Source organism: Suncus etruscus, chromosome 7 (assembly GCF_024139225.1).
Source record: "Suncus etruscus isolate mSunEtr1 chromosome 7, mSunEtr1.pri.cur, whole genome shotgun sequence".
Classification (NCBI taxonomy): Eukaryota; Metazoa; Chordata; class Mammalia; order Eulipotyphla; family Soricidae; genus Suncus; species Suncus etruscus.
The window spans coordinates 57,937,945-57,964,938 of NC_064854.1; the positions used below are offsets into that span (position 1 = coordinate 57,937,945).

Sequence of the window (26,994 nt, forward strand, 5' to 3'; positions counted from 1 at the left end):
TTTTTGTTTGTTTTAGGGTCACACCCAGCACTAATTCTGGGGTTACTCCTGGCTCTGAATTTAGGAATCACTGCTGGTGAACTCAGGATAATATAGATGCTGGGGATAGAACAAGAATTGGCTGTGTGAAAGGCAAACATCCTACCAGCTGAACTATTGCTCCAGCCCTCACTGGGTGATTCCTAACCAGAGACCCACAGAGCATCTGTGGGAGACTGGAAATGCAACCCCAGAATCTGTCCTTGGGCGATGGGATCTCAAACCTCGGAATATATATATTCTCCAGCGCTCATTTTGTCTATCGCAAAGGGCAAATCCTGAAGGACATAGAGTGGAACTGAGTCAGAAAAGGGCCTTTTACTTTCACTTATTCAAATTTTCCCCAATCTTCCTACCTAATTAATCCTGGTGTCTGACTGACTTTAACATTAGTCCATTCCAGGTTGTCAACTGCCAAATCTAGATTTCTTTTTCTCTTATTTATTGATTTTGGTTTCTCTGGGCTCACTGCTGGGAGGCTCAGGGGACCATATGGGATACTAGGCATTGAACCTGGGTCAGTCACAGGCAAAGTCCTAGCCACTATACTATCTCTTAAGCTCCTTTTCCCCCCTTATTTTAAAGCACTTAAATGTAAGCCTGGGGCCCTGAGTTCCCTTTTCCTTTCTCCATATGCAATTCCTAGAAACCAAGATCTCTGAGTTACATAGTTAGTGATGGCCAGCAAGATATTTTCAACAAGAAATCCCTAGGAATACCCATGTTCCAAACTTGACTTCACTGAGAAATCAGCTTATTTGATGATTTCTTTGGAAGGTAGGATCTTTTTTTTTTTTTTTTTGGTTTTGGGTCACACCCGGCAGTGCTCAGGGGTTACTCCTGGCTCCATGCTCAGAAATCACTCCTGGCAGGCTCAGGGGACCATATGGGATGCCGGGATTCGAACCAATGACCTTCTGCATGAAAGGCAAACACCTTACCTCCATGCTATCTCTCCGGCCTCCAGAAGGTAGGATCTTAATTATCCTAAGCCAGAAAGGGAATCTTAAGAAAGCGAAATAAATCTGACAGACTTTACTGCAAGTCCTAAAACTTCCCCTGTGGTACTTAAATGAGAGGAGGGTAGCAATATTGCTAAGTTAGATGCTGGGTTTTCTCATATGAAAGGTAATAAAGATGTGATGAACCTACTCATCTCTGCTAGAAAGGGTCTTGGTGGCAGCAGAAAGGGGATAAAGATAGGTTCTTGTACTCACTCAAGAACAAGATCAGGGGGCAAAGGTGGCCAGCGGTCAGGAGATGGTTCACAGAGTTGGGGCACAGTGGGAGCCTTGGGTTGGATCTTTGGCACTACACAGCCCCCAGCACTACTGGGAGTGTCCCGTAAGTACCAAGCCGGAATAGCTCCAGAGCACCACTATATATGGATACAAACAAAGAAACAGAAACTGAACTTTCAAGAAATTGAAATTAAAAAAAAAAAAAAATCAAAATTGAGTGAATCCTGTTTAGGGGACCTTGCCTGTCATATTATGGGGGTCTTCTGGCCGTTCTCCCCTTCTCTCTCAGAGCTCTTCAGTAAAATCTATTCCTGAATTTGCCTCTCCCCTCAAAATATTGACATATATAAGACAAAAGGAATAAAGACCTTAACTAGGGAATTGGATCTGATTCAGTGGCTCACTTGGGAGACCCTGGGTTCAATCCCTGGGACCCTTAAAACAGAAAAAAAAAAAAAAGAGGGAGGCTAGAGTGATAGCACAGCAAAGAGGGTGCTTGCATTGTATGCAGCTGACTTGAGTTCAATCTCTGGCATCTCATGGGGTCCCCAGAACACCACCAGGAGTGATTCTTGAGTGTAGAGTCAGGAGTAAGCTCTGAGCATTGCTCAATGTGGCCCAAAAGCAAACAAACAAATAACACCATTGAGGTGGGGGTTGGAATTATTCCTGATCTAATCCAGAGACTGGCAAAGGGTTGTGGTCATAGATAGCTTTGAAACCAGTGCAGCCCAGTTCCAAGATCACTTTCTCTCCAACACACCAGGGCTAGTTTACCAGCTCTGCTCCATCAGTCCTAAAAACAGACTCTGCTAAGGGGCTTCATTTCAAACTTAGGAGTTTACTGAGTTGCCTGCAGTTTCTCTTCTAAATCTTTCTTTTTTTTTTTTTTTTTTTTTTTTTTTGGTTTTTTGGGCCACACCTGGTGACGCTCAGGGGTTACTCCTGGCTATGAGCTCAGAAATCGCGCCTGGCTTGGGGGACCATACGGGACGCCAGGGGATCGAACCGCGGCTGTCCAAGGCTAGCGCAGGCAAGGCAGGCACCTTACCTCTAGCGCCACCGCCCGGCCCCTTCTCTTCTAAATCTTAGTCACCAAATCTTAGTCTTAGTTTTTCCTATTATGGCACAGATAAAGTAGTTGTTTTCAAAGTCTAAAACCATCTGCCACTTTCTGAATACAGACAAGGATATTTGAGGAAATAAAAACCAGTGTGTTGGGCCCGGAGAAATAGCATAGAGGTGTTTGCCTTGCAAGCAGCTGATCCAAGGACCAAAGGTGGTTGGTTCGAATCCCGGTGTCCCATATGGTCCCCCGTGCCTGCCAGGAGCTATTTCTGAGCAGACAGCCAGGAGAAACCCCTGAGCACCGCCGGGTGTGGCCCAAAAGTCCAAAAAAAAAAAAAAAAAAAACCCAGTGTGTTGGGGCTGGAGAGGTAAGGCATTTGCCTTTCATGCAGAAGGAGGTCGGTGGTCCGAATCCCGGCATTCCATATGGTCCCCTGAGCCTGCCAGGAGTGATTTCTGAGCATAGAGCCAGAAGTAACCCCTGAGCACTGCTGGGTGTGACCCAAAAAAACAAAAAATAAACAAACTGTGTTGTGTGTTTGTGGGGGGACAATGACAAATATCTAGGATTCCAATCCCAAATAAAGTGCCTTTCTTTCATGCTAAGACCTTTATCTCTGTTCAATGAATGTCCTTTCCATCACCATTCCTTTAAATTAAATCTTCCAATAAAACAAGATGTAAGTTTACTAGTTAAAAGACAAATGTCATAACAGCTAAACTCTTTCTGTTTGTTTTTGGGCCACACCTGGTGACGCTCAGGGGTTACTCCTGGCTCTATACTCAGAAATCGCTCCTGGCTTAGGGGACCATATGGGACGCCTGCACCATCTCTCCAGCCCTAACAGCTCAACTCTTAAAAAACTACTTCTTGATCAAAGAATATTAAGGTATGAAGGATAAAGTTTATTATTTAATTTTCAACTTGATCAATACTAACCTACACCAAATTTCACATTGATAAAGTTAGGTAGGGGAGAATATTTTATTTCTATAGCCAAACTATATGTGGAAAACCCTGTTTCACTGATAGAGAGAACTGGAATCATTAAATAAACAAAAGTTCACAAAAATCTTTTCTTAATTGCAATTTCACTTCTTTTCCAATCATTATACCTTAAGAATTGAGGCCGCGGGCCCGGAGAGATAACACAGCGGTGTTTGCCTTGCAAGCAGCTGATCCAGGACCAAAAGGTGGTTGGTTCGAATCCTGGTGTCCCATATGGTCCCCCATGCCTGCCAGGAGCTATTTCTGAGCAGATAGCCAGGAGTAATGCCTGAGCACCGCCAGGTATGGCCCCCCGAAACAAAACAAACAAAAAAACAAAACAAAAAAAGAATTAACCTGGTTTTTTTTTTTTTTACACCTTTTTAAGACTATATTTAGGATGTCAAATATTGTATGTCAACAACTTTTTAACTGTATTTCACGGTGATTTAATTTAAAAAACATTCTATTTAACCTTCTGTTACAACAAAATGGCGTAGGGGAATATTTTGCCAGTTACTCAACTTAAGTTCAGAGGTAAATATATTTGAGTCAAGAAAGAACAGACATTAGAGCCTTTCTGATAGTACTAGTGTTCATGTTTATGCTAATGTGGTCCTTTTTTTCATTCTGGTCATCACAGTCCAGAGAGGTAACTCTGCAAATGCAAGCAGATAAGACTGGATTTCTCTTCATCTGAGAATCCTATACAGTACCTTTGCTTAGTAGGTGCCACTCAATGCATGATCAATAGTCCCAGTGTGCACTATTTCGAGGCATCAAAGTACTTGGTAGTGAGTGGCTCAGTTCTTGCTGTTAAAGCTGTTCCCCTCCCAAGGTGACATGTGCAAATCCACATTTGGTTGATGAGGTCAGCATCAGTCACCCTGCCACATCAACACTAATAGGGATGGAGCTAGGACCCGGCTAACTCCTACAACCTACAGTGATGTGAGCTAAAGACAGGACAATGTAGGATGATGTCACAGTGAACCTGGATAAGAATATGGTACTGGGCAATTATGCGAAAAGTCACAAGGCTTCTATCTAAAAATAAAAACTCTGCTTTTAGAAATGGGATCTTGTCTAAGAGCTCAAGTTTTCTTTGAACCCTGGATCTCTGGAGAGGATCAGAAGATAGAGAAAAGTGTGCTGAGGAGGCCCCAGATGACCCAAAGCACTTGATTCACAGTATCAATGCAGGAAAAAAGAAAAAAAGAAAAACCAGTAACCAAGTTAAAGTGAAGAGAAAGAGAGGGAAGTTAGAGCATTTCCACATTTCCACCTGACTTCATTTCAAATGCTTGTGGCTAAAACTGAAAATTGACAAATACTGCTGTTTTTCTGGACAAAAATGACTGCATTTGACCACAATTTGGTTGGAGCTGAAAAACACTCTAATTTTCTTTCACATTAAAAAAAAAAAAAAAAACAAAAAAAACAGGGCTGGAGTAATAGCACAGTGGGCAGGGCATTTGCCTTGCCCATGGCTGACCTGGGTTCGAACCCCGGCATCCCATATGATCCCCAAGCCCACCAGGAATGATTCTTGAGCCTAGAGCCAGAAGTAACTCCTGAGCATTGCTGGGTGTGACCCAAAAAAAAACAAACAAACAAAAAACAAAACAACAACCTAACAGCAATAGACAACTTTCCAGCATACTATTTCCTCAAACAAGGATATACATCAAAAATGTTGGTAGGCTTTGAAGTTCTAGTTAAAAGTAGATAAGAAAAAAAAAATAAAAGTAGTAGGAAGCTGGAGTGATAGCACAACGGGTAAATCATTTGCCTTGCACGCAGTCAAACCTGGTTCAATCTCTGTCATCCCATATGGTCCCCTGAGCACAGAGCCAAGAGAAACCCCTCAGTGCTGCCAGGTGTGGCCCTAAAATCAAAAGCAAAAAATATATTTTTTAAATAAGAATAACAAAAGTAGCAGAGTCTAGTTTTGTATTAACTCCCCAATTGTCTTACAAAATCTGCTCAGGAAAACCTTGATTACTGGTGGAAAAGTTTCCCTAGAGATTTTATTTTTTCATTTCAACTCTACTCTTTTAAGTCCCAGAGCCAAACTGGTCCTAAGGAGGCCCCAAGCAACAGTTTTCCTTTATCCTGCCATTCCCAATTAGAGAATGCCTCAGATTATGTCTCCTAAAGACTTAATATATCTAATTTCCCACTTTCTTTCAGAAGATTGGCCCTTATCAAATGACAGCATTATTGTATTCTCGTTTAAAGATACATTTTGTGTTTTCTTTCTTTTTCCTCAAAAGGATAAAATAACTCTTTATTTTTCCCTAGTATTAAGGTACAGATGTAGAAATAAGTGCAATTCTCAGATGGCTGCTGCACTGGAATCTATGAGCACTGTAGGTCATTCCTTCCCTCATCTGTCTTACCCAGGCCACACAGCATTCTCTGAAGGGAGCACATTGCTAAACTTGCAAAGGCCCAGAGCTAGTCCAAGACACCAGCCCAGCCTTGTCCTCAATCTCTGTGCAATCATCCAGGCCTCTGCAAAATAATCCCTTACACACCTACTTACTTTAAATAGGCTTTAAAATAAAACGAAACAAAATTGGCAATCAATTCAATGAAGCTCAAGTCTGTCTTTTTTCTCTTTGCACAGTTGACTTGTAAGCACTTTCCTGGCCACAGACAGCCCCAAGGTGCCTCTTTGCTTCCTTCTCTGCATGGCAGGCAGGGCATGTATAAAGCTTGACAGTTATTTGGTTAAATTCTCTCTGACTCTCAGTGCTGGATTAGTGACTCTCAGAAATACCCAGAAATTACCCAAAAGGTCCCTTGACATTTTAAAAAATCTTGGGAATGATGATGAAGTTACCAAACTGGATCAAAATTGATCCCTCAATCATTTATTGCGAAATAACTGCATGGGTGAGGTGGGGTGAGGGGGTTCTGGTCAATGCCCTGTAGTGTATTATTAAAAAGTGAACTTCTTGGAGTTCACCAGCAAGTTGCTGATAGTTGTTTTGGAGACTGCTAGGTGCACAAACACGAGACATAGAAACTAGTACATAGAAGGTAATGGAATTGTGGTTGAGAACCATAGTGTTAAAATTTCTTTAACCACAATATTGCAAGGAAAAAAAAAAGGAAAAACAAACTCAAAACAAAACAAAATACAACCAAAATGTGTTTAAAACTTCGTATAAAAGTTATCAAACATGGAGACCTGTGGCTTTAAAAAATACAATTACAGGCTCTTTTTTTTTTTTTCTGGAAAGGGCATTTGGATGTACAATATTGCTGTTACGGGAACCTAGAGGAGCCCAGAGCCTGGAGGAAACTTTGGTCGTCAGCCTAACACACGAATCTGGCAGGGCTGGAGCCTTGGCCAAACACCCAAAGAATCCATAGCCCTCCGGCGCGTGTGCATTCACACACACATGCACATGCATGCACACACACATACACATACGCACACACACACCCACACGCACACACAACCGTGACGCGAGCCTGAAGCCTCCGCTGGGTGAGTGATTTTCCAAAATGTGTCCCTTCCCCCGTCCCCTCCCGGTCCTCAAGGCCACACTCACAGCTGCAACTTCAGTGATTCCTATTGCCTTAAAGTGCTTCGGGCGCCACCAGCCCACTGGAACATTGTGCCAAGGTGGCGGCCACAGGCTTCCATCATGCTGAGTGGCAGGTGCCTCATCTGGTCCAAGGCAGGAAGAACCACCAAGATTCATTCTTTCTCTCTCTCTTTCTTTGCACCTTAAAACTCAAAGCTGCATGTTCTGGCAAGGAAGACAGAGGAGATAAAAAAACCATTTCTCCTCTGTGGGGCTCCTCGTGGTGGTCTGTCCCTTATCTTGTGGCTCATGAAGGCTGATCATATCAAGGCTCCAGCTGCATTTTTTTCATAGTGGATCTGGGCAAGAAGCGCCACCAGGAGGCCTGAGCCCAAAGTACAGTGTTTAAATAGGACAGGACTGGCCGAGCAATGAGGGGGGTCGAGGTTCTAGTAAAAAAAACTTTTTTTCTTCTTCTTAAAAAGGTAACAAACCAAGGCTGTTGATCCCTGAATTAGAAGGTTGCTTTTGCTGATTTTCCGAGGTGTGAGGTGGGGAAGCGCCACTGATCCTCTAATCTGGCAGCATCTGGGGAACATCTCTGGTCTGGCCAGGTGGCATTTTTGGGAATCTAAGTACCAGCTTGGGGCCCTGATGCCAAGTGGCTCAGGGCACAGAGGGGAAAAGGGTGAGCCCCGTACTCCCCTCACCCTGTGTCTCAGTCGGGTCCAGTGGTGGACACGGAGCCCTGGGCAGTTTCCCCAGCCACCACAGTCTCTTCCTGCTGAGACGGGGACTCCTCCTCGCCTTGGCCCCGAGATGTGACAGTCGTCTCAGGAGAGATGCTGTGAGGCCCCTCCAGGGGGATACAGCCAGGGTGGTTTTTGCGGAAGTGCTGATTTAGGATGGCCTGGAAAGGGAAACTTTTGCCACAGACGTGGCAGTGGAAGGGCTTGTTGCCCGTGTGCTTGCGGATGTGGTACTCCAGCTGGTCCTTGCGGGTGTACTTCTTGCCGCACATGCGGCAGACAAACGGGGTGATCCCCATGTGTAGGCGCATGTGTCGGTCCAGGCTCCCCTTCTGGTTGAAGGACTTGGCGCAGTAGATGCAGGTGAGGCGGGGGTTGTAGCGGAACCAACGCTCCGACACCTCCTGTTCCCGAAGATACTCCACGTAGCCGCCCACACCCAGCAGCGCTGACTCCTCCACCTGCCGGGACAGAGTGGATCCGTGAGCACACAGACCAGGACAACCCCACAGGAAGTCAGGTACTACCAACATATAAAGATGTCTGGTTTTAGGGCCTTAGCGATAGCACACTGGAAAGAGAATTTTCCTTTTACTCATCTGACCTGGGTTCGATCTCCATCATCCCATATGGTCCCCTGAGCAAACCTAAAAAAAAGATATCTGGATTTTTGGGCTACATCTGGGCGGTGATCAGGGCTAACTACTGCCTCTACATTCAGAAATCAGGGATTCTGATAGTGCTCAGGAGACCACATGGGATGCTGAGAATGGAACCCAGAATGGCTACATGCAAAGGAAGTGCCCTATCTGCTGTGCTTTCTCTCCAGCCCCTACATGTAAATTTTTTTTTTGGGGGGGCCATACCCAGCGATGCTCAGGAGTTACTCCTGGCTGTCTGCTCAGAAATAGGTCCTGGCAGGCACGGGAGACCATAGGGACACCGGTATTCGAACCAACCACCTTTGGTCCTGGATCAGCTGCTTGCAAGGCAAATGCCGCTGTGCTATCTCTCCGGGCCCTAGATGTAAATTTTTTGAGAAAGATAGACATTTATTTAGTGGTTGACTATATACTTATTAACTCATTGCTAAATGTTCTTTTTCTCTTTTCATGGGTGTTTTTTTTTTTTTTTGGGAGGAGCACCCAATTGGTGCTCAGGGCTAACTCATATATCTGTGCCTCGGGATCACTCCTAGCTGTGCTCAGCAGGGAAGCCAGGAATTGAACCAGCGTGGGCTGCATGTAATGCAAATGCCCTCCCTATTGTACTACTGTTCTGACTCCCTAAACATTCTCTCTTACAAGTTAGGAGAATTGGAGCCTGCATACTACTACATTCTTGGGTGCTGATCTTATAGCTGCAGTTCAGACAGTCAGGCAGATACTTGAACAATCGTCCAATACAGCAAGTTACTTGAACTGATCATCTAATATAAGTCTCCATGCTGATGGAACAACTGGCCATCGGCCTTGTCTGATACAGTGGGTCACTGGTTTGTAAGCATTTAGAATCCAATCAAGAAACTTAAATAGGGCCCGGAGAGATAGCACAGCGGCATTTGCCTTGCAAGCAGCCAATCCAGGACCAAAGGTAGCTGGTTTGAATCCCGGTGTCCCATATGGTCCCCTGTGCCTGCCAGGGGTTATTCCTGAGCAGACAGCCAGGAGTAACCCCTGAGCACCGCCGGGTGTGGCCCAAAAACCAAAAAAAAAAAAAAAAAGAAACTTAAATAGCCATAGTGATATGCCTGAATAGTGCTATCTAAATAGTACAGAGTATATTATGATAAGCAAGTTACATATTCCACTTATAGCACTACCATTTTGGGACAGATTGAGTTTGTTTTGGGGCTATACCCAGCTGTGTGCAGAGACTACTCCTGGCTCTATGCCCAGTGGTCACACCTTGCAGGGTTGGGGGACTCTATGGGGTACCAAGGATGCAAAGTGAGCTAGTTGAATTCAAGTTTACACATTGTACTATCTCTCTGGCACTTGTACATTCCTTTATTTATTTTTTATTTTGGGGTCACACCCGGCAGCGCTCAGGGGTTACTATTGGCTCTGTGCTCAAAATTACTTCTGGCAAGCTCAGAGGACCATATGGGTTGTCGAGGATCGAAGCAAGGTTCGATCTTACTTGAGAAAGCCCTACTTGCTGTGCTATCGCTCCGACCTCTGATACATTCCTTTATACACAATAGTTTAGGTTAAATTTACATAAAATAAAGTTAAAAAGAAGAGGCTCCATTCTTCCTAGTATCACATGGTCCTCTTAGTACCACTAGGCAGGATCCTACCCACAAAGCAAACAAAAATACACAAAATATGGGCCGGAGCAGTGGCACAGCAGTAGGGTGTTTGCCTTGCACGCAGCTGACCCTAGAACAGATCCTAGAACAGACCGAGATTAGATTCCCCCGGCATCCCATATGGTTCCCCAAGCCAGGAGCAATTTCTTTTTTTTTTGGGGGGGGGCGCTCAGGGGTTACTCCTGGCTATCTACTCAGAAATAATTCCGGGGGGGGGGGTGCTCAGGGGTTACTCCTGGCTATCTGCTCAGAAATAATTCCTGGCAGGCACGGGGGACCATGTGGGATGCCAGTATTTGAACCAACCACCTTAGGTCCTGGATCGGCTGCTTGCAAGGCAAACACTGCTGTGCTATCTCTCCAGCCCCAGGAGCAATTTCTTAGCGCATAGCCAGCGGTAACCCCTGAGCATCACCAAGTGTACCCCCCCAACACACACAAAAATACACAAAAAAAGTTCTTGTAATGTGATAGTGTAAAAAAAAAATAGTTGTGCGGCAATCAAGAGTTACTCTTGATTGTACACTCAGAAATTGTTCCTAGCAGATTTGGCGACCTTTTGGGATACTGGAGATTGAACCCGGGTCAGCCATGTGCAAGGCAAACACCCTACCCGCTGTGCTATTGCTCTGGCCCAAATTGTTCAATTTTATTCCACCAACATTGATAATCCCATGGGAGGGCTTTAGCTGGCCCGGGTTCAATCCCAGAACTTCCCCACATACATAAACACAAACAGCACTAAGTAAGCATAGGATTATTTCCACATGGCCACTGCTACCTTCTCCTTCATCTTCATCCACTCCCTTCCACATATAGCAGATACCCCGGGTCCACATACCTGGGAGCATGGCTGCTTAGGCTCATCCATCCTTCCCGGAGATTCACTTCTGGCTCGGTGTCGCTCAGTCAAGGGGACCCCACTGCCTGAGGGGCTAAACCTGAGAGAGAAGTGCAAGAAGACACTCATTAAGAGAATGAGCTGAGGGGCCGGAGAGATAGCATGGAGGTAAGGCGTTTGCCTTGCATGCAAAAGGACGATGGTTTGAATCCTAGCGGCATCCTATATGGTCCCTCGAACCTGCCAGGAGCAATTTCTGAGCGTAGAGCCAGGAGTAACCTCTGAGCGCTGCCGGGTGTGACCCAAAAAAAAAAAAAAAAAAGAATGAGCTGAGGAATGGGAGAAAAGGCGACTGTGGGTGAGAGATGTGGGATGTGTATGAGGTCCTGGGTTCGACCCCACCATCACTGCAAACAGAAAGTACATGCCCCTCTCTGCAATGCTCAAGAAAGGTGTAACTAACCTAACCTAGGATTGCTAAGTCAAACTTCCTGTTATAATAGGGGCTGAAGCCATTATATAGCCAGTGGGAGGGCACTGGGCCAATGTTTGATCCCCTGTACCCCATATGATCCTCAGGCCCACCTAGAGTGATCCCTGAGTGTAGAACCAGGAGTATCCCCTGAGCATCACTACCTGTGGTGTTCAAAATACAAAAAAAAAAAAATCTAAATAAATAAGATTGATGGCAAAGAGTAGAGATAGTATCGAAATTAAAGAAGCTTGCCTTCTGGGGTTGGAGAGATAGCATGGAGGTTAAGGTGTTTGCCTTGGATGCAAAAGGACTGTGGTTCAAATCCCGGCATCCCATATGGTCCCCCGTGCCTGCCAGGAGCAATTTCTGAGTACATAGCCAGGAATAATTCCTAAGCCCTGCCGGGTGTGACCCAAAAAACAAAAACAAACAAACAACAACAACAACAACAACAACAAAAGCTTGCCTTCTACAAGGTCAACCCTGGCTCGATTTCTGGTATGCATATGGTCCCCTGAAACCCTTTATGAGTGATCCCTGAGGATAGAGCCAGGAGTAAGCCCTGAACACCACTAGGTGTGGCCCCACAACCCCCAAAATAATTAAGGGCAAGTTTTGTCCTAGTAAAGCCAAGAAATACAAAATGACTTAGCATGGAGACCATATGACTTGGTGAAGCAAATTCTAAATATAAGCTTCTGTGCTTACGTAAGTACTGGGAGGTCATATAAGAATAAAGGAAAACTGGGTCAATCATTTTTTGAATTTTGTATAAGGAACCCAACGGCAGTGCTGGGGTTAGGAGGCCCATATGGAGAGGCAATACAGCAGGGAGCATCACTGCTGAATTCAAGAACACAGTACCTGCTCAGGTCATAGGAAGAAAAATTCTCAAAGCAATTTTTTTTGGGGGGGAGGAGTTTTGGGTCACACCTGGTGGCGCTCAGGGGTTACTCCTGGCTCTGCTCTCAGAAATTGCTCCTGGCAGGCTTGGGGGACCATTTGGGATACCAGGAATCAAACCCAGGTCCGTTCTAGGTCTGTTGTGTGTAAGGCAAACACCCTACCACTGTACTATCTCTCCGGCCCCTCAAAGCAATTTCTGTAACATGAGGCCCCAAGCCACAATTTCTATAACTTTCAGAGCTCACAATCAACTTTAATCTTCTATTTTGGTTTTTGAGCCACACCTGGCAGAGGTTGTGGATTACTCCTGGTGGGACTCAACGGTCTATGGGGTGCCAGGGATCAAACCCTGGCCAGCAGCATGCAAGATAATTGCCCTCCTTACTGTCTTATCATACCAGCCTGATCCATGGCAGAAACTTAACTTAACCCGCGTGATCACAACACAGTACCTTTTAGTGGACTAGGTGCTTCCTGCAGCTTGAGAATACCAGTTTTTTGGGGGTACCCCTCCAGTTCCCTCAGTGTCAATTTATCCTGCCCAGAGACACAGGGTCAGGCAGTCAAAAATTTTTTGCAAAGCGCTGACCCACAATGAGGCAAAGCTGTCACTGACCTGTCAATCTCGCTGCTGGTGGGCCGGACCACCTTGGCTCCCGAAGACCCCAGGGCATAGCTTTCCGGGGCCACAGAGGCATGGCCCGTGGTGTCGATGACCATGGCTGTGACCTCCTCAGCGCTGCTCCCGTCCTCACCCGAGGGCTGGTTTTCAGGCCCCAGCCACTCCTCCAGGTTCTCGGTTTTGATGTGCACGGCGCCCAGTACTCTCACCTCGTCGTCACTCCGGACCCCTCGGTCAGCCACTCCCGTCTCCACATACCATTGTCCTGCCCGGTTGATGCGCAGAATGGGCTCCCTGCTCTCCACGTCCGAGCTCTGCTCGATGATCTGAGGGCTGGTGGACTCCTCAGGGGGGCTGAGTTCCCGCACATCCAGCATCCCGCTCATCTGGCCCCGCCGACTGCACTTGGGGGTGTTCAGGCGGGGGCTGAGGGAGCGGTTGAGCCCTGGAGTGGCCCGGGGAGATTCAGGCAGCCTCTCGGGATGTTTTGTCCTGGGCTGGCCCAACTCGGCTTCCACCTCGGCCACGTTAATTTTGAAGTGGATGCCCTCCAGGATCTGGGTACATTTGTCTATGATGTGCTGCATCTGCAGGAAACTGGCGGCCGTCAGGTAGCTAATGATGTCCGCCAGCTGCAGGCAGATCCGCCCTGTGTAACAGAACGAAAGGAGCTGCTCGAACACCGTGGGGTTCTTAATGACGGAAATAGACACGGTGCTCATCTCAGTCAAGGACATGTGGTCCCTGAAGTAGGGGGAGCTGGCGGCCAGGACCACTTTGTGAGCCCGAAACGCCTGCCCTTGAACATTCACCACAATGTCACACAGGCGGCCTTGCATGCGCAACTGGTTGAGGTGGCTCAGGACTGAGTTGCTGAAATCAGGAATCTCCAATTGTATGTTTCCTCCTTTCTCCATGGTCGGGCCGGATTCAACCCTCCGCCAGAAGAGGAAGAAGCCACAGTCTCATCAGTGATCGAAGGTTCAATCTCCTTGTGCGTGGTCCAGTTCAATGTTCTTTAGAAACAGCAGGTAAACAGGCCGAAGTGATGGTACAGGGGAGAACGTGCTTGCCTTGCAAGTGGTCGACCCCTGTTTGATCCCCGGCATCCCGTAAGGTTCCCCAAGGGACCATTTTTCTTTTCTTTTCTTTTTGTTTCACTGATAAAAAAAAAAAAAAAAAAAAAGGGCATGGATTCAAATGTCAAGAGTTCCCAATCATAGGGGCCGGAGAGAGAGCACAGCGGTAGAGTATTTGCCTTACAGGCAGCTGACCTGGGTTTGATTCTGGCATCCCAGATTGTCTCCCAGCCTGTCAGGGGCGATTTCTGAGTGCAGAGCCAGGAGTAACCCCTTGGCATCGCGCTGGTTGTGGCCCAAAACCCATCAGTCAATCAATCAATAACGTTTCAAAAAAAAGTTCCCAATCATAACCTTTCCAATACCCCAACAAACAGCACTCACAGGCATTTTGAGTTTATCAAAAAGATACAATTTGGGACCTGAATGATAAGTACATAGTTTGACTTGTACACAGCTAACCTAAGATCCCTAGCATTCTATATAATCTCCTGAGCACTACTGGATGTGGTCCAAAAAATAAGATGTACTTAATACCAAAAAGGGACTGTTGGAATTCCTAAATTTTAAAACTATGCTCCAACTTTCTTTACTAAGAAGCTATGATATTTTTTTAAATTTCCACAATAAATATAAACTCCCCAAACTAAATTTTCTTCGGAAGAGGCAAGAAAGCTGCTTTTGGAATAAATGCAATTATACCCACATGGGTAGGTTGGGCAGGCCTCTACCTTAATATGGTATGAATTATGTTTAATATTTTATACATGGGACTCATGATCCATCTGAAAGTAAGCCATTATTTCTAAATTCGAGTTGGTGGGGAGGGGTATGTGCCAAAAAAGGCCTTTGACTTATATCTCTCAGCCAAACACTAGGTTGGGGACATCAGAACTTTGTCAAGACTCAAACCAAGACACATCAAAGTGCCACTTCTGTTCTCAGAATGTGGAAAGGTTAGATAAGTTGCCTCAATTTAGATTCAAAGCTGGTAACCCCTAGCGAGTAAAGATACTTGGATCCTAAAATTTTTGTTCCCTAAAGGTGAACTTTGCTTTATTTTGTTTTGTTTTGTTAGCATATAACTGCAATCCACGGCCAGTCTTCAAACGGTTGGTGATAGTTTGCATAAATCCTAAACAACCACTGACTGAGCCCTCAGTGTCTACACCGGGGTCCCTTAATCCGTGTATATGACATTCTAGTTACTGAACACCAAGCACTGCCGCTCCTCACTCAGTTCTGCTTCTGAACTGCACCAACTATCAAGTGGAGGGAGAGGGAACCGGCGGGCGAAGACACAAGACACAAACACACACACAACTGTCAACACAACTCAACTCTTGAGCCAATCTGACCTTTTTCCAAAGCGTTTTTGTCTGTTTTGCAACTTTGACTCCCAGAGGTGCCATCCGGGTCCAGGCCATCCCGAATTTCAGAGGTGATTAATTTGGAGCCAAAGTTGGGCAGCACCCGGGGGAGAGCTGCAAGAGGGGAGTGGGGTGCGTGGGTGAAGAATAAGGGGAACCGCCTGGGGCTTGGCAGCTCGAGTTTGCAAACTTGAGAGGGGGTGTCGACGAGGAGCAGGAAGGGGGTGCCAGGAGTGCGCCCCTAAGGGGGAGAGTGATGCGCTGGGTGGGAAGGGGGCGGCGCCCCGGGAGCGGGTCCAGGAGAGGCGGGAGCAGCTGAGAGGTGGGAGTGTGTGTCTGGGTGTGTCCAGGCGACCTTGGGCGTGAGGGTGGAGAGGGACAGGGGGTCGGGGACGCCCACCCCGGGGTCCTGAGGGAGGGGCCTGCAGCTCTGCACCGCTGCACCCGGGCCTGAGCCAAGAGCAGGGTGCCGGGTCTCCCCAGTGCCTTGAAGTTGGGGAGGCGAGGGGCGTGGCATGGACCTGAGCACCCCGGGGTGGAGGTGGGGGAGCCCAGGCTGCAGCGGACGCGACCTTCGGGGCAGGGCGAACCCCGAGGGGCGTGTGCGTGGTGGAGGCCCGAACCCAGGGCCGGAGCAGCAACCTACCTCCGGGGGTGGAAATGGGCCGGAATGGGCCGGAACCCCGTCCCGGAAGTGAAACCCCCGCCCCCTCCCCCGCAGCGGGCGACGTGCCGGAAGGAAATCAGTCACCCGCGCGCCGCCGCCCCCCGCGCCCCTCCCCAGCGGCGCGCGCCCCCTCCCCGCTTCGCTTCCTCCTCCGCCGCGCCGCCGGTGGGCGGGGACTGGAGTCACGTGGCCGCTCTGTCCCCGCCCACCACCGCGGGAAAAGAGGCGCGGGTTGGGGCGGGGCCAGATGCCGACGCAGGCGTACGGGCGCGTGCGTCATGACGTCACGGAGGCGCCTGCTATATATAGGAGCGTTCTGGCTGCCTTCTGTCTTTTGCAGCGGCATGGCGGCCTTTGCAGGTTTGTTTCGTACCTTTCTCTTTCGTGCTTCCCAGTATTTGGGTTCGGCTCATTCTTAGTATTTTACTCTCGTGCAAAGCTGCTGGTGGCTTTTAGGCCGCTTCGTAGTCTTTGCAGGCTTTCGGGCAGCCGATGTTGGGGGATTACGCGGAGCAAAGCATGAGGCCGGATACTCCCGGGGTGGATGGGTGGAGGTCGCCCGGTGCTATGGTTCAGGGAAGGCCCGGCGTGTGCGGCCTTTGCTGCGCTGCTGTTGCTGCCTATGATGAAGCTCATGTTGGTAGGGACATCTGACATTTGGCTGATGAATGCCAACGGCTCTGACGGCGGCGGGGCCGTGCACGCTTTGCTCCCTGCAGCAAGGCTTGGAACCGCCTTGACCTCAGACGCCGCCCCTTGCCCCGCTCTCTGCTTCCAGGAATGGCGCCGAGCAACGGAGCAATATGGCTGGCGGCAGCGGATGCAGCAACAGGTGAGGCCGGTTCCTTGCAGGAAAAGCGAAACATGCGTGCATGGGTCGGGCCGTGGCAGGGGAAGAGCCTATGATGGTGTAAGAGTAGTGGACAGAAGGGATTTCTGAAAACACCCAATTATCTGAGGCTTCTTTAGATCATCCTGGGAGTGGGCGCTGAGCTTGGGGTGAGAGCCTGGATAAAGTCATTTTTTTTTTAAATCCCTCTTTTAGGACTGTTAAGTGGAGACCCGCCATTCAAGTAAGTCCTTAACGCATCTTTCCGAGACAGGCTAAAAAATCTTGCCCGTGGGTGCCACTGTGATGACATTTTATTTGCTACTCTTGACTGTGGGAATGACGAGAATTCTATTACCACCAATAATGCAACTGAGGCTCCAAAAAAACCCTGGACGGGTTGGGGAGAGCAGGTATGGGACAGCTGGATTTATAGTTTTTTTTGTTTGTTTTACACCTAGGTCATAATGTGCCAGTTTTGCCTGCAAGCCCTGGATAAAAAGGGTGAGAAGTCTACTATGACCTTGGGATCGAGTTTAGTTGGGGACAACCAGCAGTATGGAGGGATCACTCCTGGCCACCTGGAGTCAAAGGATCATCAAGTCTTTGAAAGAGGTTATGGACTTTCCTTTTTCAAGCAGAACTTGGTGATTTTGAGGCAAGGGGGAAAGAAACAGATACAATGATGGTTGCATAGTTCAGCAGATTCTCATGAAGAGATGTACCATTTTTCTGATGTATCTAGGTGAAGGTAGTGGCCTTAAAATTAGATGCTGGGCACTATTAATATAGACTTTTTCTTGCTAGGCTCGAAACAATTGACTGGAAGCTGAATCGGTAAGTAAAATAAATTGAAGTTGATTCAACATGAGTACCCAATGAATCTTGGGTTGTCCTTTAAAAAACTGCCTGCCTGTGTGATGATAAGCAAAGACTGATTTCCTCGTGAAGGTCTTATTAGCTCTACCTGACTCGAAGCATGTGTTTGGATAAAGCTCAGATGTAGCTTGTTTGCCATTATAAAATAATTTTTGTTTCCTAGGTGAACTTGAGTCTTGAACCTATGGGGTTGTTTGTTTCTGGTAAGTATTCATGGCCTCTTTGAGGACATAATTAAGGGATAATACTAACTAGACTAAGCAACTTAAATGGCTTTCCTGTGGCTGAATGTTGACTTGGGCATGTACTCCTGAACGGGGTTTTTATTAATGATGTTAATCAAATGTCTGACCTGAACTAAGCATGTAGACAAACTTAACACTGAATGACCCTGTGTTGACTCAAGTCTGGGAATAATGTGACAGTGCTTATTGTTTCAATGATGTATCTTGGTTTTTATTTAGCTATTGCTGAATGAAAGTGAGGACACCCATCTTTATCGGATATATGGGTAAGGATGGAAATCAAGTATGACACTCATGTAACCAGGAACTAAATGCTGTAGCTGCATAGGGCAGCTTATTAAAACTAACTCATGTTCTTGGCATGTAGTGAATTCTATTCTGTTGGAGTGTTTGTTACTGACAGTATTAAGGTGGGAGCATGCATTTTCTTGCAAAGTGGGTTCTGGCCCATGTATTAGATACCATGTACACCAGTTTTGTTTTTTCTAGGTACCACTTTTGAAGACCCTGGATGAAAAAGGTTTGTGTTTATCTATTTACTTTCACACTCCTAAGATGCTGTTAGTGATGATTTTTCAAATAGATGGGAATCTCTCTGAAAAGAGTGAAGACTAAAACAACCTGAAACAGCTGAGAGGTTTTAGGAATTAACTTAACTCTGGTATCTAGTATTCTGAATTTACCTAAATTTCTACAGGCATGAGTTGCAAAGCCATACACGATGCAAGGAACAAGATGTTGGCAAGTCCTGGTAGGCTAGGTAATGCCCAAGTCTTATTTTTTTCTTCTACTGAATGATTGATGGAGCCACTACAATGATGATCACATAGTTCAGCTGATAAGTAGTGATGAGCACTATAATAGTCTTTCGCTCCTATCTGATGTAATGGCTACCATCTGAAGAAATGCTAAATTATATGCTTTGACTATGCAAGATAAGGTGCATGATGGGGGTTTGCCAGCCATCAGGTGCCAAGAGCATGTGGGTTGTGTACCAGACTGGCTTTCAAGGTGTTTGAGGCAGTAGTACAAACATTGGTTTCAGCCAGGCCAGCACTAATAAAACTTTATTTTTTAAAACAGGTAGATCATCTGCTAACTTGGGAAAATATCAAGGTAGGTCTGTTTTGGGTAAATACATTAAAAATAGATGAGGAATGTGACCAGTGATGTTATGATTCTGCCAAATGAGATAAAGTGATATTACTCAAAAACCGTTCCATTTTTATTCTGAGGTTACTTGACTTTTTAAGTGGGTGAAGTTGATTTTTCTCCATTACTAATATGTGTAACATTTGCTCTTAGGGTGTAAGAGCAATCCTGTGAACCATTGGAAAGGAAGGTGAGGTTTCATAATATCCATACTGCTGATTTATTAAAGAATAAATGATGATCTCACCTCAACTTGAACTCTCTCACTGATTCACTTGATGACAAGGAAAGATCTGATATTCTGTACATTCAAAATACCACTAGATTTGGAATATGGGTATATGGTATGATAAAACACCTTTTTTTTTTCCTTTTCAGAGTTCTGGAAGAGCCTCAACTCAAGATAGAAGCATTGTTTTAAAAGATTAATTTGACTTTTAATAAATTTGTTAAGCCATCTTTAGTGTGCTTGTTGATGTTGTATGTTTTAAGAAAAATTTGGGTTCCTAATACTTTGTCACAGTCTGAGTTCAGGTCCAGGCCAGCTGGATAGTCTTCTACAACCTTTTGCAGGAACTGTTGCCAGGTTACCACCACATGCAGCCTCCCATAGTGCTTGGGTCACCCCAAGATTCTCCACTTCCTGCCTTCTAGATTGTCCCAATGGACAATGGCAGCTTTGGCTGATGGGAAGCAGTAATGGGAGTATTCACCATGTGGGCATGGGTTGTGTCTCCTTGGTTCTAGGAAGCATTTGCTCAAGTCCCAGTAGCATTCTGGTGCAAGTACTACTGGGAATAGTTGCTGTCCACTGTTGGTGATCCAAGATTAGTCTTACCCCAGCAAGAAAATTAGTTTTGCCTTAGTGCTTTGGATTTCAGGGGTTAAAGTGAATGCTTTGTTTTCCTGTCCTCTCCCAATGAGAGGCCATCCAAATGCTGAGAAAACTGGGAGAGAAGGGATTGCCCATGACACAAGATAGTGATACCTCAGCTCTCTAGCAGCTTTCTTTGGATATCTGGGTCACTGGGATCTGCTTAAAGCTTGTACCTGGCATGCAAAGTGTGGCCCAGAAGCCAGAAAAAAAGATGCCACTTGGTGTGCTGCATGTGGCCCATAGGCCATAGTTTGAGGACCCTTACCCTGGCCAGTTTCACTGTTGAGTGGCCCTAGAGTTCTCAAAAAAGTGGATATGGGCCAGAGAGCACAGCAGTAGGGCATTTGCCTTGCACCTTGTCTCTTGAGCCTGCCAGGAGTAATGGGGGAGGGGGAAACGGGTTGGGTCACAACAGACCACTCAAGGATTATTCCAGGCTCTCCACTCATTAATGGCAGAAGGGTTACTCAGAAGTCACCCCTGGCAGGCTCCGGGGACCATACGGGATACTGAGATTTGAACAGCTGGCCATCCTGTGTTGGTTGAGTGCATTACAGACATCTTAATGCAGTGCTATTGCTCTGCTCCCCAGAAATTGCTTCTAGCAGATTTGGCAACTATGGGATAACATCTAATTCAAGCCTGTCTTGGGTAGCTGCATGCAAGGCAAACGCCCTTCCACTGTGCCATCATTCCCGCCCCTCGACCAGTTCAGGGGACCATATGGGATGCCAGGATTCAAACTGGGGTCCATGCTGTGTTGGCTGTGTGCAAGGCAAATGCCTTACCACTGCTATTGCTCCTGCCCCCTCAAGGAGCAATTTCTGAACACAGCCAGGAGTAACCCTGAGTGCCACCAGGTGTGGCCCAAAAACCAAAAATAAAGGATATGACTAGAGTGCTACTAAAGAAGTGGGGCATATCAAACTGACATTTAGTATTTGTCAAATTAGCAGAATGTCAAGGCAAAAACAATTCTCAGATCATAAGTCCCTCTTCCCACTTTACTTTTGATTTTTGGGTTTTAGGCCCCACACTCCACAATGCTATGTTCAGGAGACTTACACGGGATCCTGGCGATCAAACATGAGTGATGCGTGCAAGGCAATCATCTTCCGCATTGAACATCCTCTGCCCCTCTTCTCATTTTATTAGTATTGTGGGGATTAGTAGACCTAATGAGACTCATTTGTTCTGTAGTTCCAGGATCACATATGTAAGGCCTGTTTTTTGTTGTTGGTTAGCTTTGGTCACACCTGGCAATGCTCAGGTTACTCCTGGGTCAGAAATCGCTCTTGGAAGGCACAGGGACCATATAGGATGCCAGGATTTGAACCATTGTCCTGGATTGGCCGTGTGCAAGGCAAACTCCCTACCACTGCTCTCTCCAGTCCCATGTAAGGCCTATTTTTTATACTGAGCATCAGCCCTACCTGAGAATTGAGGTCACCAGAGCAAGCGTTATAGGCCAGAAAGGGCCTATGCCACACTTGGCTGTACCCTATGTGCTCATCCCTGCTCGATTTGGGGACCATATATGGAACCAGGTTGGCTATATATAAGACAAGTACCCTGCCGGCTAGACTATTGCTCTGGCCCTGAAATTAAATTTTGGAATATGTACAAGGTGAAACATGTGGGGCCTTGAGTGATCTTTTTGGTATTTTATCTAGTGTCTCAACTGTATCAAATCTCTAGAGATATCACTGTTTTATCTGAGTTTTGGGGATTCTAAAATGGTGGTTTATACTGATCACCCTCTGTCCCCTGCCCAACAGACCAGACGTGCCCATATTTACCACACAATTTGATGTTTATGCTTAGCAAACAACCTCTGAACCAGGTATGAAAAATGTGAAAATGCCAGTGATGCAGTTCAATTTAAAGCACTGGATTCATCTGTGAGGCCTTGGGTTTGAGTCCCTGGACCAAAAATAAAACCTGCAGGAAATGTGAAGCCATTAGATTAGTCCAGCAGAAATCTTTCACATCTCTTTGTGTAAAAAACTTCAAAAGAACTAATTTAAAAATCTTAATAATCGGAGCTGAAGAGATACACAAAGTTTAAGGCTCTTGCTTTGCATTCCACTATGGTTCTAATTCCCAGTGCCCCATATGGTCCCGAGTACCTTCCACCATGGCTCATTATTGAGCAGAGAACCAGGAATAATAGCCCCTGAGCACTCCTGGGTGTGGCCCCCAAACAAAACATTCTAATGTTTTCAAGTCAAAATTAGGTTTCTTTTTTTTTTTTTTTTTTTTGTGGTACGAATGTCACCCACGTCCCTTTCACCCAAAAACTTGCACGTCAGGTCTGTGGAGAACTCTGGGTGGGAATTTAGCCCAGGGGGAGCAAAGTGGGCAGGGTGCTGAAGTTCAACTCTTTGGGGGTTGTGAGTGGCACGATGAACTCTTTCTGGCTTCTTAGTCGGGGGGCCATGAGATCTGGATGTGATAGGATTTCAGTTCCTCAGTGGGGATGGAGTCAGGGGCCCCGCTCATGAGGTCATGGCCCCGGAAGGACTTGGGGAAGGCTATGACATCTCTGATGCTTGGCGCTCCAGTGACAAGGCACATTAGCCGGTCTAAACCTGTCAATCAAACAGAGTTAAGGGCCATTATCTGGGGTGAGGAGTGACCCCACTTCCTGAAGGTCTAGTGACTTTTCTCTTGTTTTCATGGCAGTTCTGGGAATCAAACCCAGGTTTCCTGCAGGCAGAGTCTGCATCAGCCTTTTGATTACCATCTAACTAGCTGTAGCTCAGATAGTCCCTCACCTTTTTAGGAAGCCTCTGTGGCTGGGGTGCTTTTTTCTGGGAGAAACCCAGGCCTGATATTCACAAGTCACTGAGACTATCCATTGTATGTACAAAGGTCCCAGTACAGCTGCCACATGCAGAGAACTTGGGAGGACAGATATGCCCTATGGAGTGACCCTCCAGGGTGTCTCTAGCCATCAGGGGTGTGCCAGCATATTTGTACTACCTTGGGGTGAGCCTGTGAGCCCCAGAGAGCCGAGGGATCTGAGGGATGCTGACTTCTGATCTTTTTTTTTTTTTTGATTTTTGGGCCACACCCAGCAGTGCTCAGGGGTCATTCCTGGCTGTCTGCTCAGAAATAGCTCCTGGCAGGCATGGGGGACCATATGGGACACCAGGATTCGAACCAACCACCTTGGGTCCTGGATCGGCTGCTTGCAAGGCAAACACTGCTGTGCTATCTCTCCGGGCCCCGTATCCGATCTTAAGGGATGCAGCTAGGTGGACCAGCAGATGCTCTGGGTCCTAGATTTTTACCCCCAAATCAAGTGGCATTTGGGGAGGGTCACAGAGATGCTGAGGGCCTTCCTGGCAATTTTCAGCCAACCAGGTTGGATGGTTTAATGAATGTGGGGGTACCCAAGGGTGAAATCTATCTTTACAACTAGTGAACTATATCTTTTGTTTGTTGGTTTTTGATTTTTTGGGGCCACATCTGGCGGCACTCAGGAGTTACTTCTGGCTATGCACTCAGAAATCGCTCCCGGCAGGCTTGGGGAACCATATAGGATGCTGGGAATCAAACCAGGGTCCATGTGGGGTCTGCTATGTGCAAGGCAAATACCCTACCACTTGAACTACATCTGAGTGAAAACACAAATGTTCTGTATAATACTCAGGCCACACCCCGACACTTACCCGCCCCATCCCCTAGTGACTCCCTCACCCCAAACCCCTATGCCCAGAGCTCAAATATGGTGCAAAGAAGGGCTGATGGTTTACCTAAGGCAATTCCTCCATGAGGGGGCGCCCCTGAGTCTAAGGCCTGTAGCAGGTGGGAGAGAAGGTTCACATCTTCCTGAAAGACAAAGGGAAACAACATAAATACAAGCTGGGGGGCTACAAGGGCCACAGAGAAAACTTAACCTCTTAAAAGGCGAATATTGAGTTAAAAAATATAGCAAAAGAATCTCATTGTTCAGAGGCCCAGAAGTAATGTGGGTCAGGGCATGTAACTTGTATGTGCAGGGAACAGTTCTAGACCCAGCTGGCCCCTTCCCAGCACAACCCAGTATAGTCCAGTGCCCACAGAGCACTAGTGGAAATATGCTGGTGGACCCCAGCACTGCTAGTCCCAGAGTGACCCCAAGTCAAAAGGATCTCCAGACAAGTCAGGCACAAAGGTGCACAGAAATGTCCATTAAAGTGTCTGTGACTACAGGGACATGGAGGCCTGGGCGCAGAGAGAGAGCAAGAGAGGATGTTGTTTGGTCACAGTGACGAGGTGCTGGGGCCCAGAGTAAGTTCAATGACAGCAGTGACTGGAGGAAGAGGGAAAGTAGTGACTGTGTTTAAAATGGAGCTTAGGGGCCGGGCGGTGGCGCTAAAGGTAAGGTGCCTGCCTTGCCTGCGCTAGCCTTGGACGGACCGCGGTTCGATCCCCCGGTGTCCCATATGGTCCCCCAAGCCAGGAGCAACTTCTGAGCACATAGCCAGGAGTAACCCCTGAGTGTTACCGGGTGTGGCCCAAAAATCAAAAAAAAAAATAAAATAAAATAAAATGGAGCTTTGTGGGGCCTGAGTGATAGCATAGTAGTAGTGTGTTTGCCTTGTACATGGCCAACCCAGGATGAGCCCGGGTTTGATCCTGGCATCCCATATGGTCCCCTAAGCCTGCCAGGAGGATTTCTGAGCACAGACAGGAGTAAACTCTGAGCTCCACTGGGTGTGGTCCCAAAATAAAAAAAATTAAAAAATAAAATGGGGCTTTGACCCACCATGCAGATGAGAATCCAGCACAGAGAGTAAAAAGAGGCAGGGCCAGTGTTTGGCAGACACTGTAAGCACTAATGACAGCGATGCCCATTTGCTTTTCAAAGTCTCAGTAACAGAAGAAAGAGAAATCAGCATTATTTTGGTATTTTGGTCATAAGTTTTTCCGCTCATAACAATTCAATCTGGGGGGGAGGCACACCTGGCCAAGCCAGGCTACTCCTGGATCAGTGCTTAGCACCCTTCAGTGCCAACTTCTGTGCCATGTGTTCATCACCTCATAGAGAATCTAACCAAAAGTTACTGCAGCTGGGAGCAAAGGCAGCATCAGCACTTCCATTACCTTGAGCACAGTTTCCAGGACATAGCACTGGAGCGCAGCTTGGTGAATCCGGATCGAGCCCCCTCCTATCTCACAGCCGTTAAGAACCAAGTCATAGTGTTGGCCCCGGACCTGCAAGAGCCAAGCGTCAGCAAAGGGACAAATGTCAGGGGGTCGGCCCTACAGAGGGAAGGCCCTGCACTATCCAAGGACCATGTGGGAGCCACTGCCTCAGACCCAAGGACTTTTTTTTTTCAGGAAGTATCAGCTTTATTCATATCCTATCCACCACATGTGTGGCCTATATCATAACCTTTTAAGCATTCAGCCATTCTTAGCTAGCCCTGCGTCTTAACTCCTTTCAGCCATCTTCCCTTTGACCTCCAAGCTGGCCAAAGACCAAAAGGGCAGACCCAAGAACTTTTGTTCTGGAACTTTTAGGAGTGGGCTGGACAGGAAAGGCAGCCATTCATGCCTTGGTTTCCCCTCTCCCTTGCCCCCACAGAAGGACAGATTCATACCTTTGCAGGCTCAGTGGGCAGGAGGTGGAGGTCGGCAGGGTGTGGGGCAGTGAAGGGGTGGTGTGCTGCATTTAGCTCCACAGGGTTCTCCTCCCTGGGCAGGAAGAGCGGGAAATCCACCACCCATAAGAAGGAGAACACGGCTGGGTCCCGCAGTACCACACCTCGGGCTTCAAGCAGGTCGGCACACTCCAGCCGCACTCTGCCCAGCAAGGAGCACTGCAGAGGCGAGACACAAAAGAGCAGAGGTAACAATAATCCTAGACATGACCCAGATTTTAAAAATTCTTTTTTTTTTTTTTTTTTTGATTTTTGGGCCACACCCGGCGGTGCTCAGGGGTTATTTCTGACTGTCTTCTCAGAAATAGCTCCTGGCAGGCACAGGGGACCACATGGGACACCGGGATTCGAACCAACCACCTTTGGTCCTGGATCGGCTGCTTGCAAGGCAAACACCGCTGTGCTATCTCTCTGGGCCCTTAAAAATTCTTTTAACTTGTTTGAGACCACACCCTCGGGGGCCCAGGGCTCACTCCTGGTGAATCCATGTCAAGGATCTAATCCTCCACTCTGGGACTCCTGCGTGCAAAGCACATACTCAGCCCACTGAGTGCTCCTTTGGTCCTGAAACCCTGAGTTATTTTTCTGAGAAATGCACTGAGAATAAAAGGTAAAAATAGGGCCGGGCGGTGGCGCTAAAGGTAAGGTGCCTGCGCTAACCTTGGACGGACCGCGGTTCGATCCCCCGGTGTCCCATATGGTCCCCCAAGCCAGGAGCAACTTCTGAGCACATAGCCAGGAGTAACCCCTGAGCGTTACTGGGTGTGGCCCAAAAACCAAAAAAAAAAAAAAAAAAAAAAAAAAAAAAGGTAAAAATAGAGGCCAAAGCGACAGTACATCAGGCAGTTGCCTTGCACACTGGGGTTCTATCCCCAACATCCTAAATGGTTTCCCGAGCTTGCTAGGAATGATCCCTAAGTGTAGAGCAACCCTGAGCACTGCTGGAGATAGCCCAATAAACAAACAAACAAATTTTTAAAATAGGGGCTGGAAAACAGTATTGTGGGTAGAGTGCTTGCCTTGTATGTGGCTAACACAGGTTTGATTGATTCCTAGTACTTTTCTTTTTGTCTCTCTGCTCAGAAATCTCTCCTGGCAGGCACGGGGACCATATGGGATGCGGGATTTGAACCACTGTTGGTCCTGGGTCGACTGCTTGCAAGGCAAATGCCCTACCACTGTGCTGTGCTATTTCAGCCCCAGATTCCCAGTATTTTTATAGTCCTCTGAGCCCACCCACAGTGACCTCTGAGCACAGCCAAATGTGGCCCTCAAACAAAACAAAAACTAAAATTAAGTCACTTCCCTTCTTTGTGTTTTTTGGGGTGGAGTGGAGTGGGGGTAGCTGCCAAAACAGTGCTCACAGAATGTAGAGCCCACCCTGCAGACCGTATGTCCATGCTGGACCATGACATTAAGCCCATTTCAAGTACGTGCAGGGTTAAAGGAAGAAGACT

General features: G+C 47.1%; 2 protein-coding genes and 10 non-coding genes across 12 annotated transcripts in view; 10 read left to right on the plus strand and 2 right to left on the minus strand.

Annotated features, from left to right (window-relative positions):
- Window positions 1–7,388: 7,388 nt before the first annotated feature.
- On the minus strand, window positions 7,389–13,702 carry ZBTB37 (zinc finger and BTB domain containing 37). The gene is made up of 3 exons (XM_049776660.1): window positions 12,780–13,702; window positions 10,783–10,882; window positions 7,389–8,088 (listed from the first exon to the last, which is right to left on the minus strand). Exons 1-3 carry the CDS (start codon window positions 13,700–13,702, stop codon window positions 7,597–7,599), a joined length of 1,515 nt encoding a protein of 504 aa, XP_049632617.1. The 3' UTR covers window positions 7,389–7,596.
- Window positions 13,703–16,511: 2,809 nt separating this feature from the next.
- Window positions 16,512–16,594, plus strand: LOC126014618 (small nucleolar RNA SNORD74). The gene has a single exon (XR_007497631.1). It is a non-coding gene; the product is annotated as a small nucleolar RNA SNORD74 (small nucleolar RNA).
- A 204-nt stretch (window positions 16,595–16,798) lies between these two features.
- On the plus strand, window positions 16,799–16,863 carry LOC126014865 (small nucleolar RNA SNORD75). The gene has a single exon (XR_007497830.1). It is a non-coding gene; the product is annotated as a small nucleolar RNA SNORD75 (small nucleolar RNA).
- A 163-nt stretch (window positions 16,864–17,026) lies between these two features.
- Window positions 17,027–17,110, plus strand: LOC126014595 (small nucleolar RNA SNORD24). Its single transcript, XR_007497615.1, has one exon. It is a non-coding gene; the product is annotated as a small nucleolar RNA SNORD24 (small nucleolar RNA).
- A 297-nt stretch (window positions 17,111–17,407) lies between these two features.
- On the plus strand, window positions 17,408–17,473 carry LOC126014861 (small nucleolar RNA SNORD77). Its single transcript, XR_007497826.1, has one exon. It is a non-coding gene; the product is annotated as a small nucleolar RNA SNORD77 (small nucleolar RNA).
- Window positions 17,474–17,642: 169 nt separating this feature from the next.
- On the plus strand, window positions 17,643–17,703 carry LOC126014621 (small nucleolar RNA SNORD44). The gene has a single exon (XR_007497633.1). It is a non-coding gene; the product is annotated as a small nucleolar RNA SNORD44 (small nucleolar RNA).
- A 230-nt stretch (window positions 17,704–17,933) lies between these two features.
- On the plus strand, window positions 17,934–17,998 carry LOC126014862 (small nucleolar RNA SNORD78). The gene has a single exon (XR_007497827.1). It is a non-coding gene; the product is annotated as a small nucleolar RNA SNORD78 (small nucleolar RNA).
- A 412-nt stretch (window positions 17,999–18,410) lies between these two features.
- On the plus strand, window positions 18,411–18,486 carry LOC126014605 (small nucleolar RNA SNORD79). The gene has a single exon (XR_007497622.1). It is a non-coding gene; the product is annotated as a small nucleolar RNA SNORD79 (small nucleolar RNA).
- A 175-nt stretch (window positions 18,487–18,661) lies between these two features.
- LOC126014622 (small nucleolar RNA snR60/Z15/Z230/Z193/J17) lies at window positions 18,662–18,744 on the plus strand. The gene has a single exon (XR_007497634.1). It is a non-coding gene; the product is annotated as a small nucleolar RNA snR60/Z15/Z230/Z193/J17 (small nucleolar RNA).
- A 271-nt stretch (window positions 18,745–19,015) lies between these two features.
- LOC126014616 (small nucleolar RNA SNORD47) lies at window positions 19,016–19,092 on the plus strand. Its single transcript, XR_007497630.1, has one exon. It is a non-coding gene; the product is annotated as a small nucleolar RNA SNORD47 (small nucleolar RNA).
- Window positions 19,093–19,232: 140 nt separating this feature from the next.
- Window positions 19,233–19,310, plus strand: LOC126014598 (small nucleolar RNA SNORD81). The gene has a single exon (XR_007497616.1). It is a non-coding gene; the product is annotated as a small nucleolar RNA SNORD81 (small nucleolar RNA).
- A 2,931-nt stretch (window positions 19,311–22,241) lies between these two features.
- DARS2 (aspartyl-tRNA synthetase 2, mitochondrial) overlaps window positions 22,242–26,994 on the minus strand; it is a 22,950-nt gene continuing 18,197 nt past the window's right edge. Inside the window, 4 exon segments of the mRNA XM_049776655.1 lie at window positions 22,242–22,474; window positions 23,645–23,720; window positions 24,978–25,088; window positions 25,478–25,696. Of these exon segments, the coding sequence (XP_049632612.1) occupies window positions 22,260–22,474; window positions 23,645–23,720; window positions 24,978–25,088; window positions 25,478–25,696 (621 nt within the window). The 3' untranslated portion in view covers window positions 22,242–22,259.